The sequence below is a fragment of the Aquila chrysaetos genome, chromosome 7 (assembly GCF_900496995.4).
Source record: "Aquila chrysaetos chrysaetos chromosome 7, bAquChr1.4, whole genome shotgun sequence".
In the NCBI taxonomy this organism is placed as follows: Eukaryota; Metazoa; Chordata; class Aves; order Accipitriformes; family Accipitridae; genus Aquila; species Aquila chrysaetos.
In genome coordinates this window covers 38,504,092-38,518,565 of record NC_044010.1, presented here as the reverse complement: position 1 = coordinate 38,518,565, position 14,474 = coordinate 38,504,092, and the positions used below count along the sequence as shown (strand labels likewise).

General features: G+C 37.9%; 1 protein-coding gene across 1 annotated transcript in view; it reads right to left on the bottom strand.

Annotated features, from left to right (window-relative positions):
- Positions 1–14,474, bottom strand: part of MED14 (mediator complex subunit 14) — a 37,235-nt gene that overhangs the window by 13,681 nt on the left and 9,080 nt on the right. Inside the window, exons 5-16 of the mRNA XM_030020182.2 lie at positions 13,869–13,998; positions 11,984–12,112; positions 11,501–11,608; positions 10,504–10,636; positions 9,811–9,961; positions 7,102–7,213; positions 6,348–6,473; positions 5,313–5,391; positions 3,565–3,724; positions 2,985–3,179; positions 2,257–2,391; positions 1,838–1,914 (exon numbers count right to left, since the gene is read on the bottom strand). Coding sequence (XP_029876042.1) covers positions 1,838–1,914; positions 2,257–2,391; positions 2,985–3,179; positions 3,565–3,724; positions 5,313–5,391; positions 6,348–6,473; positions 7,102–7,213; positions 9,811–9,961; positions 10,504–10,636; positions 11,501–11,608; positions 11,984–12,112; positions 13,869–13,998 — 1,535 coding nt within the window. The remainder of the gene's footprint in view (positions 1–1,837; positions 1,915–2,256; positions 2,392–2,984; positions 3,180–3,564; positions 3,725–5,312; positions 5,392–6,347; positions 6,474–7,101; positions 7,214–9,810; positions 9,962–10,503; positions 10,637–11,500; positions 11,609–11,983; positions 12,113–13,868; positions 13,999–14,474) is intronic.

The following is a 14,474-nucleotide window of genomic DNA, read 5'->3' as shown; positions in this document are numbered from 1 at the left end:
CTAACATTTCCTGAAGGACTTTCAAGTCTGGACGTGAAAGAATGAGCAAATCAACAGCAAAGACAGCTGGACTGTAGTAAGTGTGTTACAAAAGCACTCTGCGTTAAGAGCAATTTTTATATGGATTCAACACCTGCAAATTACAGACTGTTAAGGGATCTGTTGAATTGCCCTCATCTCCTACTGAACTAAGAGCACACCGATATAAAGCTTTTATACAGAGAAACAAGCCAAAAAAGATGAAAATAAGTAAGTTCTGTGGCAACCTGAATTCACGAATCAGTTTGCCTTCTAGAACAAGCTCACTCTAAATGCAATGAACAACCTGGCAGTTACCTTTGTGCCCACTAATTTATTCATATGCCAATGTGAGAATTGAGCTCAGGAGACAGACTAAATAAAGCTTAAGTAAAAACATGGCAAACTTTTAAAAATCCCTAGAGAGTCTGTCAAGAAATTTCATGTACCACCCTCACCTTCAGCTCACAAGTTCTCAGTACTTCTCTGCTCATATGCAAAGTTAAAAAGGTAGGGCCTTTAGATGCATTTAGAGACTGATGCCTTCATATCACTATACATTTCTGCAGCATTAAAGAAGTTAAGAAGGTTTTACTGTAGAAGGCATCTTTTGGGTTTGTTTTTTTTATGTTTTAGACTAATATAATCTGTTTTACTTCATAACACAATCCAAAGTTTAACTGGTGAGGCTTGAAGTAGGCTCCAAGAAGTGTGAAAAACTGGCTGGACTGCCAGGTAGAAAGCACTGTGGTCAATGGTTACAGGTCCAATTAGTGGCTGGCTGTGGCGGGCATTCCTCAGGGTTAACACAGAGGCCTATACTATTTAACAATTTCAATAACCTATGTGATGCAAAGGAATAGCAAGTTCGCAGATGACACCAAACTGAAGGGAGCACTTAACATGCTGGAGGACAGGGCTGCCATTCAGAGAGACCTCAGATAGCTGCAGGAATGAGTTAACAGGAACCTCATGAAGTTCAACGAAAACAAATGCAAAATCCTGCATTTGGGCCTAAATAACCTCAAGCAACAGCACAGAGTGGAGACTGACTGGCTGGGTAGCAACCCTGCAGAAAAAGAACTTGGGGGGGCTGGGATACAGACTGAACAGGAGTCAGCAGCGTGCCCTTGCAGCAAGGACAGACCACTGCATCCTGGGCTGTATTAGCCAGGCAATCAAGTGACTACTCCCCTCTAGTCAGCACTTGAGATCACTGTGCCCAGGGAGGGCACAAAAACCCTTGGAGATTGGAAAATGCAGCTGATCAGCCCTGCTTTGAGCAGAAGATTGGACCAGATGACCTCCACAGAGTCCCTTCCACACTTAAATTACCGTACAATTCTCACATGTTTCCTCTACAAGTTTTTTACCATGCAATTGTCTTTTCTGGGATTCCTTGCATTTTCCTCTGCAGTATCACATACTGGTAATTGTCAAATAACATATGGAGTATGTAGGCCTCTGATCTGATCTAAAATTGCAATTACATGTTCATGAATCATCACCATATCTTCCTTAGCACTGCCTGGATTTTAGGATTGAGGACTGTCAAGACTGTTTTCAGAGCTCCCCCATTTAGGCTAATGAAGGAAACAAATTATAGTTGGCTCTGTGTCTACTCTTACTTTCCTCTTTCTCCAGCACTGCTTCACACGAGAGCGCAAGACACACAGTAATTAAAAAAGAACAAAACAAAAGACCCAAACCAAAAATCCCCCCCACCCCAACTTTTTTAGTGTTACTCTCCAAACAATCCTTTTTGTCTCTCAAGTGTACGTACAGTAATAAAATGAAACACAGGAGCATATCCTCTTACTTTAATAAACGTATTGCATGGCTGAAGCCATCTCCTTCTACTTGTACCCCTTGGTGAGGAATGTCCATATTAGATAACTAGAAATGAATAGGGAAATGTTATCCTAAGCAAAAAGTCAAGCAAAATAACTGTAACTTTTTCAAGGATCTCCCCCCCCCGCCCCCGGTAAGGGTGACAGATGTTTCACATCCTCAGGCACTGGAAAGCCAAAAACCAGTCTGTGCAAATCTGGTATAAAGTTGTCTCCCACCCCCTCCCACAAGTGTGTCTTTCATCCTCTCATTTTCCCTTCTCCCTCAACTTTTCAAGCTTTTCGCAGTGCTTGGGATTAGAGAACCAGCTCTAACAAGACTCATCTAGAGAAGAGAATCAGGAGTAGTAGAGGGGAAGAAGGAAACAAAGTATTTTTTAATACATACCTCCATGCGAAGCCCTATAAAGGGCATATTTGTATCACACATGGCTACAATATGAGCTAGCACTTTATTGAAGGCACACATTTCTCCCGAACGTTTTGGTTTCTTAGGTTCTATGGAACATGGATCACCAGATAACTAGAATTAAAATAAAGACAAATGTACTCGCACATTTGGAGTAAACATTTTGAAAAGATGTCAGAGAATAATCTAATTCATCCAAGTTTTAAATGAATCACACCCTGAGCACAAACTCCTGAAAGGATCTGGTCCACTTCAGGACTGAAGCAATTAAGTTACAGTAATTTTATAATCGCCCCCTTCCTTAAAACAGTATTTACATATCACTAAGTAATGTCAGCCTGACCCCAAGAAGTAATTCTTATCAGTCCCTGCAAGTCTTTAAAAGACTACACCTACATGGCACAAAGCATATCACGCACATACCAGTGTTCTGCACATACAAGCTATTCTAGCTACCTCGGCACAGTGCTCTGCCTTGGCTCTTTAGAACAGCTGAGAAGGCCTGGCATGAATTAAAGGACAACTGTTGCAAAATAGTTTCCCAACATCTCCCTAGGGAAGCAGTCCAGAGAACCAAGCCGCAATACAAGTAAGATGCCAGCCATAAAAACTTCTGAAACAACACTGCTGAAGCTGGTATTGATGCTCAGAACACGTGTTTCGCTTTCATGCTCTATAACTAGTCCAATGCCTTTTGAAGCACATACCTTACGCTTGACACCACTTTTCACTTGTTTCCCACTTTTTGTGTCTAGTACCAATTCTTCAATGTTTGGTTTGAACTGCTGTAGTAAAAGTGCAGTAGCAGGACTGTCATCTCCTTCAGCATAGCTCACAGAGAGAAAATGGTACTTGTACTCTAGTTCTGTGGGGTTGCCAGGAACATCAAACATCTCTACAACCTATATTTAAACAAAACAACAAATTGAGAAGACCCTCAAGCTAGGAATACGTCTACATCAGTTCCTATCCTCTCCCCCTCAAAGAAAAGACACTAGACTTTTTCAAGATATTAATACTGTGGCTAGGAAAGGGATCCAAGAAGAGAAGATGACTAAACTTTCACGAAACATAAAGAAAATGGGAAGGTTGCTAAGTAATAAACCTTTACGTCCCCTCCCCTCTATAAGCCTGACTGCTTAACAAACCCACTGAATGAGAGAAAGGAGGGAGAGGGGAGAGTTGAGGATTACATCAATCACTTGCTTCCTAATGTTAGAGTTAAACTGTCTGGTATATCCGTGACGGGGAGCAAAAGATAGAAGGAAGCATTTTTCAGTTACTTACAATGTAGTACTGTGGAAGGCGAGTGAGTTTGATAAACAATTTGTGTTTGGAAAGGTTTCCCACTGGATGGCTAGCATAATTAGCTAGTTGAAGAGTTTCACTGCTCACTGTAGGCAGATGTTTTATAGACTGTTTGCAACGTTGCTGTCCAAGCCAGAACCTTGCATTGAAATAAAGGTATTAGCACCCCGAGACTGTTTTACATAATTCTAGTATACTGCTGTTTAGAGCATTAGTGTCACATTATCAGCTGTATTCTAAGTCAACATCTATCATTGCTGCACAAGTTACATACAGAAAATCACACAGAAAATTTCATGAGTTTATATTTTCTTATTACTATCTTTACATATTGTCTTCAGCTTGAGTAACAGACAGCTGTTAATTTAAGAAGAAAAGCCCTGAAATTACTCGCTGAAGGAATACATAAATTTTTATACACCACAATAGGAAACTACAATATAAAAAAAGGGGCAAATTAAAAACCATGCAGATTACAGTTATTTTACAATTTGGAATCTTGAATTATTTTTTGGTAGAGAAAATAAAATATTTGCTCCCATATGCTGGTAAGCAATACAGTAAAAAAACTCACCAAAGCTGGACATCACTCTGGATTATGTTATAAACAAACTCATTCACCTGAATAAGTTTGGACATGAAGAACCACATGCAAGACACCAAATTTATTCTAATGTTTGAAATTAAACTTTGCACTACTCCAATGGATTTGGCTATAGTGGCAAGGCCAGAAAGCCTAGCTAGGCTTGAAAGGAGCTCAGAAATGTGTGGCTTGGTTTTTCAGTCAAACTTCCACTGAAAACAGCAGTGGAAAGTGTGGGCGCTCAGCATCTCTCCATCACGACATACCACGTTTATTCTTGTAGATACACGTTAGATATAGCTGTCCTAAAAGACATTTTGTGGGACTGCCTAGCTTCCTCAAAAACTGCAGCACTACCCAAGCCATTATCTTGAGTACATTATTTATAACAAAGGGAGGTTGATTAGTTTCTCCAGGGTGTCAGTGCTTCATGCGTCATCATGCTGCTTTTAGAAGCAAAATTCCTCAAACAGAGGTTTCATCCTGCAATTAACTCAGAGTACTGGGAATTTCCAAAATGACAGAGCAGGTGGAACTTGGTTTTCATACAGATGCAAACTGTATTTGTATTATTTGCTACAACTTCTTACAGGAGCCAAATGTATCTTGTGCTTAAATCTCAGGGCTTTATGGAAGGAAGATTAGAGGTTTAAACCAGCAAGGGCTGAAGTGTTAGAAGATAAACAGATATTATTTAAATCATCCTAGGCCACTTCCTGGTTTTTCCTCTGCATTGTGAGAAGGGAGATCATTCTTGCTGAGAAACAAGCAGAGTTCAGCTGTAGAAATAGAGTGGAATAAAGGAGATAGAAAAAGAACATGAACACAAAATGAGATCCTCAGGAAGCAAGTGGTCTGCTACTGACTTGAAGTGAAAAGACTTCATGCAGAGTGTGCACACAGGAATGCATGAGGCTACGGGTAAGGGGGCAGACTAAAGGAAGACTATGTAATCAACTCCAAGCAAAAGCAGAATTTCCTCCACCCATTTAGAGGACATGGCAAATACTCAAGGTTGCTTAGAACAGTGAGAAAGTATATCCCCTACTGTGGTAAAACACAAAGCCATGCAAGTGTCATCATCCAAAATACAAATATGGCGATTCATTGTATGCAAACTAAGTGAATCATTCAAGTCACTTACTTGAGCTGCTGTAGCCAAGGAATGATACGCTTCATATCATCGTTAACAGACTTCTCTATGTCATCGAGTGTCAGTTGATCTGCAAGAACATTAGGTGAGTGAATGGTCTTAACATCTGCTCTTCAAACAAAATTTTGACCTTTTAATGGAAGTGTCTCATGTAATTTAACAAACAATTAATCACAGAATCATAGAACAGCCCAGGTTGGAAGGGACCTTGAAAGATCATCTGGTCCAAGCTTTTGTGAGAAAGCGAGGCTAGATGAGATTATCTAACACCCTGTCCTGGTTTCGGCTGGGACAGAGTTAATTGTCTTCCTAGTAGCTGGTACAGTGCTATGGACACCCTGTCCAACTGCATCTTGAAAACCTCCAGTGATGGGGACTCCACCATGTCTCTGGGGGAGTTGTTCCAGTGATTGATAGTTTTTCCTCTAAAAAATTTCTTTCTTATATTGAGAAGAAACCTCTCCTGCTGCAACTTGTAATTGTTGCCCCTTGTCTTCTCCGTGTGGCTTATTATGAAGAGAGAGATTAAAGATATGCAACAAATGACCCATAATGCTTGTAAAACCATAGCAGTATGTTATTAGGCAAACAAACTAAAAGAACTCACTTTCCTTCTTTTCTTAAGTAATCTGAAACCTGAAGTGAAGACTTGAACAGTAACTCAACATGTATAAGGTCACATAATACAATTCTCGATCAGGTCCATATGAAACGACCGCATCCATTAACAGCACAACCCAGGAATCGGGAGTCATAAAGAATATGCATTGCAATGATGCCTAACTATTTAGTCTGTTGTCCTCTTAAAATATACCTAACTGAACTGTGACTCTTAAGCACAAAGATCCATTTCTCTATTCCTCAAACTCAAATACCTAGATGATGATCCAAGCGTGGTGTTCACTTGCATTACCCTTACTTTCTTACAGAACTTCGCAGATTTGCCAGAACTGTTCACACAAAATTACCTCATAATGCAGGATTGTTGCAAGATATTAAATACAGCCTGGTTTTGCACCTACTTACCAACACCATACAGCATCAGTTGAAACATTCCAGAGTGGAGATCAACAAATACATGCAGGCACTCCGATCGACCACATGGTTCCAAAATTGGAATTACAAGAGTTGGAAGAGCCGTCTCAATGAATGCTAAACAAAAATTGATGTTAATAATTTGAAACAAATTTCAAGCCCATTATATTAAAACTTAGCCCATTATAATCACAAAACCTGTTTGTTTTTATAGAAGCAATCTTCACTTGCACATTATTACACTATTAACAAAGAGGGAACTGAATGTAAGAATTTCTCTGTGAAAATAGTGCTAGTAACAAACCAATGAGAAAAGACAGAGCAAATTTGAAGGAGATTATTAATCCTTGAATATCTTTTAACTCACCGCTTCATGATGACAAGCTCAATTCAAATCCCAATAGTTTCAACAACAGTTTAAGCAAAGTCTCATCCAAAGCTAGCTCAAGACAGTGAAGGATTTGCTTTCAATTCTGAACACGTATGAGTTTGAGTAGACAACTTTTAACCCTTCAACCAGCTCTACCAGCTTCATCTATTACACTGCATTTAGAAGTATGAGTATTTTAAAATTATCAATGCAGAATAATTTAAAGTTGTCTTGTTAATTCTGAACACATCTCCCTTTGTTTTTTCATATTTTTTATGTAAATTAATGAAAACAAGAAACACCAAGAAAAAAGGAAACCATTTCTAGGCACAAATGGAAATTAACTTGAAACAAACTTCAGTAGAAAACACATACAATTGTCATTAACATTGTAGCTCTTAAGAATGGCTTTCAGCTCCTGGAGTTTTTGATGAGATCTTGCATGGACACTGTCTATTAGGAGTTTTTCTATTGATAGGTGGTCAATCTGTAAAAAAGGAATGTACCTGAGCAAGTTCAAATTTGATTTGTAGACTTTATGCATTAGCACAGTGGAACAAAGCTACTTAATAAAACAATCACTTCAGAAAGAATTTGCTTAGAACTGCAGTGAACGAAATGAACTATTAACTTGAGTATTTGGATCACTATAAAATACAACAAACTAACATATGATGCTGTCTGTGCAGCAGCCAGTGGGAGGGTTTTCGACAGAAGACTAGAAAATGTAAAAGAAGAGAAGTTTCACGAAGTATGCTGTTACCACTCCCCCTGTGCAGACCTACTTGTTCTGGATCAAGGCTAGAGTATTTTCCAGCTTAGCATGCATCCGTTTATAACTAGCTTAAGCTAAGGAAAAAAAAACACCACAAAACCCCCCCAAACACCACTCTATTAGAATATGGTTGCCTCTACACAAACACATACATAGCTGTAGCACGGAATGCAACACACTAGTTTTAGTCCTGCTAACGGGGTAACAACACAGTGAAGATGCAGTGGCAAACACTGAATATGAGCAGCCCTTCTGAAGCTAGGAGTATCTAAGAGGATTGCATCTAGAGCATCTACAGGCTGTTGCACTGCCATTGCTGATGCTTATGCCACCACTTATATTCACTGTAGCTTACTTGTGCAACTTAATTTAAGGCATTTGCATTTATATCCATTTACATTACAGTCATATTATTTACATATTTTGCATAAGCAAAGCTACAGATTACTGCAAAACCTTTTCCTAGTTAACCTCACATTGCTTTGAAACGTGTTCAGGGTGAATTAAACTCAAATTTTATTCTAGCATAGGAGATAAATGCAGAAGAGATTTATACCAGAACAGAATTATACAGAATTTCAGTACATGCCTTCGTATATACCAGAAATGACCTTCCCCTAAAGATGAGCTTTCCAAGACAAGGCCTTAAAAATCAAGTGTTTATCCATCCACAAGAGCATTTCAACTCAGCAGCTGCTATGAGTTAAATCTTCCTCAAAAACAAGTGACTACAGGTTCTATAGCTACATCCAATTTTCAGTAGGTTAATGTATAATAACCTGCTTAGACAAACATTTGTTCCTGCACTGTTTTACATAGTATCTTAAATAAACAGAAACAGTGTGCTATCTACGTCATTACAGCTGAGATCATTATTCAAACACTAGAACAGCAGTGTGTATACCATAGCTGATACATTTTTTTAAGCTCAGAGCAAGTAGTTATAAAAGGAATCAGCGTTAACTTTGATAAATCTCAAATTTACAGTGGCCTCGTATCTTAATCTACAGTCTGTAGACCTGATTCAGTGAGCTTAGATTGTGTCAGCTCCAGTAGAACCTCAGCAGATGTTCTAGATAAAGCACATTTTCCTGGATTTAGGCATAAATACAGTATCTTTGCTAAATTAACTATATATTTACTAGCCTAAATATGCTAATTTAGGCTGTTAAATGAGTAAATTTAGTATATATTTACTATACTAATAGTAGCATTTCTACTCTAGAAGTAGAGCAGAAGGCTACTATGCTCCACTAAGTTTCCCACATTCCTCTGTAGCCCAAACATATGAAGCTCTTGACGTTCACCATATAGAGATTTGTCTGTCAAACTTGGTAAACAAGATGGGCCAAGAGGCTCAAATACAAAGCATGTACAGTAGGTGAAGGCTATCATCAGTAGAAAGTTCTGTAAGACAGGTGAAGAATCCGAGCTGGGGAGTTTTTCCCTGTGGAAAAACTGTACTGAAAGTTTGAAAACTACACCATTCACTCCAGTTTATTAACTCTGTTAAAAAACCCAAACACTGCAAGAAATAATGACAAACACACATCCTGATATATCATAGCCAGACTTGCTGAGGAACTTACAGAAGACTTGTTATAAAACCTAGAATGCAGTTTCTCTCAGATATCGTTAACCAAGATCTAGAATTATCACCAGTGAAGCCTCATCCAAGTAGGAAGTTGACTGCAGTTATTCATTTTGGACCATTTCAACAATCCCACCTTTAACATATAGGAATCTGAACAATCCAAAGGCACATTCAAATAGGCCACCTGACATAATCTGGTTAGTGATAATATAAAACCAAGCTTCACCTAACACTTGAAGAAAACCACATTAGCTCTTTTGCACAAGATTTCCAAATAATAATGTAAAATTTTCTAAAGTGAATAGCACTGCTGGGTAGCCAAATCAAGTGATATGGGGAAGCTGATTTTCAGAGGAAGTTTACACAGCATCTCCAAGACAGCAAAGATAAGAACTGTCTCTCTATAAAGCATTTCAAGCCAAATGCTAACCATAAATGCAACTTTGCTGTTGTTTTCCCCCAGCCTCAGCATTCTGTCTCGTAAATGGTATATAATGCTCTGTGAAGTAGGTGTAATTTTTAAGATGAAGGCCAATGATTTGTAACAACAATTTTAGGTCCCAACATAAACACAACACAACCTAGAGTAACTGCTGACTAGAAATCTTAGAAGCAGCTCTTTAAATAGAATCAAAGTGAAACAAACTGACAATGCAAAGCATTTTAAAGTTTTTGATTTATAAAACTAGATGCCTACTGCAAAGCAAATCTTTACCTTCATGGCCCTTTCCATCAGTTTGGAATCACAGGCTGGCAGTGGAGGCTCATGAGAGATTTGTAAGGGTTTTGAGACATCAGTCTCATCAATCTTAATAGTGACCTTATGAACAGATGCGGTCCCTGTTTTCCTGCCAAGCACCTGTTGACTTAAAATAAAGAGAATAATTAAACCATATAACTGGAATAGCAGAAAATATGTTTTTCAGTAGCTAATGATTGATCCTGAGAGTTCTGGTTAAAAATAAGATTATGTCAGCTGAACTGAAAAAAGCATTTGTTTTAATTTACATTTTAATGCAGAACTGTTGGTAAACTATACATAAAGAAGTTTTAGATGGCTAAAAATTCAACACAATCAGAAGAGCATTTGGATTGATTTTTTTTTATCTAGTGCAAGTCAAGCAATAAATATAGCAGAAGACTGACAAAGAACTAATTGATTTATTTAGATATCCGCATAAATACGAGCTGATTTATAACTCTATCTGTTGTTCTCCTGTACATTAATGTACATCCCTCACTTCTTTGCAAGTAAAGCAACATGCTTAGGTACTTAACTACAAGAATTTAGGAGTCTCACATCAAAAAGAAAGTAGAATTCTGAAAATTCTGGCTCAAGCTTAGTAAATGAAAACCCTCTTATTATTTCATCTATTGTTTCTTAACAGCCCTTTTAAAATAAACTTACTTCCAAACAGAGAGCGAGAGACATTTCCCTGCATGATATCGCTCCACTTGCACAAGGTCACCCCAGCGCTCACGAATCAGCATTAGTGTTTGTGAATGCAAGACTTCCAACTGAAGTGCTAAGCAGAAGGAGTCTAACGAACGGAGTTAAGAAGACATAAGAACTCCAAAAACTCTGTGCACTACATAAATCCATTTTGTGACAAAAGTCAGACAAGATGCTGTCTGAAAACACACTAATGTACCTAATCCAGAGATAAAGACATATAAACAGCATCAAATGTTTCTCAAAGGTTTTTTTTGGTTTGTTTTTTTTTTTCCCCCCAAACTCTTATCTAGCATAGGGTGTCAGACAAGAGTGTCACAACAGCTTTGTTTTATAGATTTTTAACTCTGATCATCTTTTAGGGAAAAGAAGATTACTAACAAAGAAATTCAATTCACCCTGTAGTTACCACTAACCTCATCTCCCATGGTCACCCTAAAATAACATGATTCTGTTTATTTCTGCAGAAACTGTTTCACTGAAAGCCATTTCACATTGTCAAGCAATTTGCCCTTTGCACATAGAAAATCACTGCACTACTTCCTGCACATGCTATATCTCATTTTATTATTCACACAGGTGCAATACAGTTAACACACCATCATCACCTTACTGCAGTTCTTGGTAGCAAGAATTATCAGCTACCATACCTTCCAAGTCAGCACTGTATTCTATCTCCAAAATTAGCACACGTAGCCAGCTGCTGCTGCACTGACTTAACACACAACCTGCTGTCTTGAGTACCTCACCTTTACCTTTGCTAATTAACTGTGTAAGATCAAATTTTACATGCTGGCACCTGAGAATAACTGTTTCCAAGGCCATCGTTTTTACCCCATGTCCAGACATTTCCCCCTAGCTTAATATGGAATCCATTTTTCTTGACCTCCAGCTACTAGGACGAGCAAGGCTACCTTAAACAGCTTATTCAGAAGCAACTTTTAAAGGATACGCAGACAGCTGTACATGTCCTGAAGTGGCTTTTCATCAGCAAACAGCCGTGACTGGACCAACTGGTGGATGAAGTTGATCTGCATGCTGTGAACCAAGGCTCGACCATCTTTCATGAATTAAAAATAATTCACATTAGATCAGGAAACTAGGTATTTAAAATAATTAAATAAATTAAAAAGAAAAAAGATACAACTGTACTGAGCAATTTCCATAGAAGAATTTCTAACAAAATAACAAAATCCTTGGTTTACTCTGGAAATTTCAGTCTACTACACTGTCACAGTCTACCATCGTTAAGGTATTAAAACCATATAGAGCAAGGTGAAAACAGGACAAGTATATACAGCTTCATTATCTTAAGTTGTGATATGCAAAAGACCCAGTATAAACAAGACCTATATAGCATCAGAGATGAACATCATGTTAAAAAAAGAAAGTGTAAAGATTTGATTTTTTTTTTTTTTTTTTTTTTTTTTTTTACCACCAGTTTCCTTGTCTTCAACCAAAATTTCCAGTTTGAGAAGGCGCCAGGGGATGTCAGGATCATCACCCATCACTGTCAATGTGGCCTCAAACTCACCCTCAACTCGGAACTTCACACGGCCATTGGCTAAGGAAGAAAAAAAATGTTTTATTTCACTCAGTCTCCTAAGATGCCTCAAAATATCAGTGTAGTAGCTCCTGGCACTCACAATGGATTACTTCCCTATGGTTTCTGCTCTGTTGCATATGTTTCTGTGCAACTCTGAAGACTTTAGAGCTGTTTCTGCACAGAACCAGTGTCAATAAGCAGCATGGACAGAGGTACCAAACTGTCCTAAACAGCAGTACTTCAGTCACCATAACTTGTTAACAGTTGTGCTACTATAATACAAAGTAACAAAGAGCTGACTACCAGCCTGACAAGTTACAGAACCAAATAGTCTGGCTTAATTTTTCCAATTCTTTGCTATATCAACAATGGATACTTTAAGCAATATTCAAAAGATGTTCAGAATATGATCTCAGTCCAGGCTGAAATCTAGCCCTGGAAACACATCTCACTGCAAACCATTTAACATTAAAATATTGTAACTCCATTTTCACGTGAGGAAGATAATCTTTTGCATAATTTATATATATGCACGAAAGCAAAGATTATGTACGCTATTTATCTGATTGACATATATATCCTCACACCTTTGTGAACACTGCTATCAGTTCCAAGAACTGGGAACAGACACTGTCAAAACTATGTAAGCAAGGTCATAAAGAGAGTGGGTGGCAGAGCAAACAGTTTAGTACAAGTCCTTACTACAACCTGAGGGTCAACTTTCTTCTCAATCCCTTAACAAAATACGCCATATACCTTTACAATTATAACATATAGAAACATTCCTATAGAAATTTCAACCATTTTAACTCACAAAGTTTTGTTTTCAAAAGCATCTCAGACATGCTCTTAAAACAAACCAAGGACAAGTATAACAAACCCCAAACCAGAAACTAATAGTCACTGAAATGTTTAGTTAACTGAAAAATCTGAAGAGCTCAGACATATATCCATCTACACTTCCGTTAGACAAAAATAGCTCTAATACTGACATTTCACATAGTGTTCACATAGGGACCAGTGAAAACCCAAGATTTTTCAGAAACATCTTCAATCTAGGTCTGTGGGGTATGGTTTACACATGGCTAACCTTGTCTTAGTTAAAAGCATGGACTAGGTCCATTCCAGCCCTATTCTCTGCGATTCTGCAATAACCTAGACCAGTTTATAGCCATCCTTCCTGTAAAAAAGGTCATCTTAATATCAACCACTACTTGGGCTAAATGAAAAGAGAGATGTGAAAACAGATTGAGAGATCTGGCACTGCAGTGAGCCACAGAACAAAAGGCATGCATAAATCGGAACAAATTCTGTGCATGAAGATGAATATCAAAACAGATTAAAAAAGCAACATTAGAGTGACTTGTTTAAGCTAAAGGTCAAAGAGTTTCTACAGAAAGACCTAACAGTTTAATTAAATTGCATTTTAAAATTAACTTAAGATAAAGCAGTTACATTATTAGGCCTAAGACTCTTTCATAACACATTTGCTGAAAGAGCAAGACCATGTCTACAACCCTTTGCCATTACCTATACAGAATTTCTTCTTGAAAGTAAATAATATTTCAGCAATATTACCAGTGCCCTCATTTTTCAAAAGGAGAAAACATGTATTTTGATGTCATACAGAGACAGGATCCCAGCCTTCACAGATGAAGCATGTGTGCCTAATGGTCTCACTTAAGCTATCTTTTAGCTTTGCTTTAGCACTAAAGCAACAATTTTATATCAGCGTGCAATAATGTATTCTTCAAAAAGTAATTCCAGTTCTCACCAACTGTAAGATTTGCCAGCTGTGGAGGGAGATCTGTAGTCACTAGTCGATGTCGAAGAATCTGGTTTAGCTGATGAAGTGTGGTTTGCTTCTCACTTTTTGTAATTGGGTCAGGAGGGATTATTTTGTCCTGTTAAAATAAACACAAACAAGTCTATATATCTCAAACATGTATAATACATTGACAGTAGTGGTGGTGAAAACTAACCAGACTAGAAGTCTCAAAATATAAATACTACAGGCCATTACACACGAGCAAAGTTTTGTATCTTACACTCAGATTTGTTATCTAGTTGATTACATTTTACCCAAGACTGACCACTGAATAAAACTGCTCAACATGGATCAATTAAATAAATTCAGGGCCTTACATGAGGCTAAACTTGTTTTTAGATACTAAGATTTGAAAGCCAATCCTTATCTGTAGCTATAGATCTAAGTCACAGGTACTACTGTTTATATTACTTCACAAAATCCTGTTACTCTGCATTTTAACAGAGAGCTGTTAGGTGTTTCAGTAAATTTCCAAATACAGGCAAAACCTCTAAGAACAAGAGATGTCAGTATCTCCTTTTCACACTTCATTTTTCTAGGATGGTGGCTTAA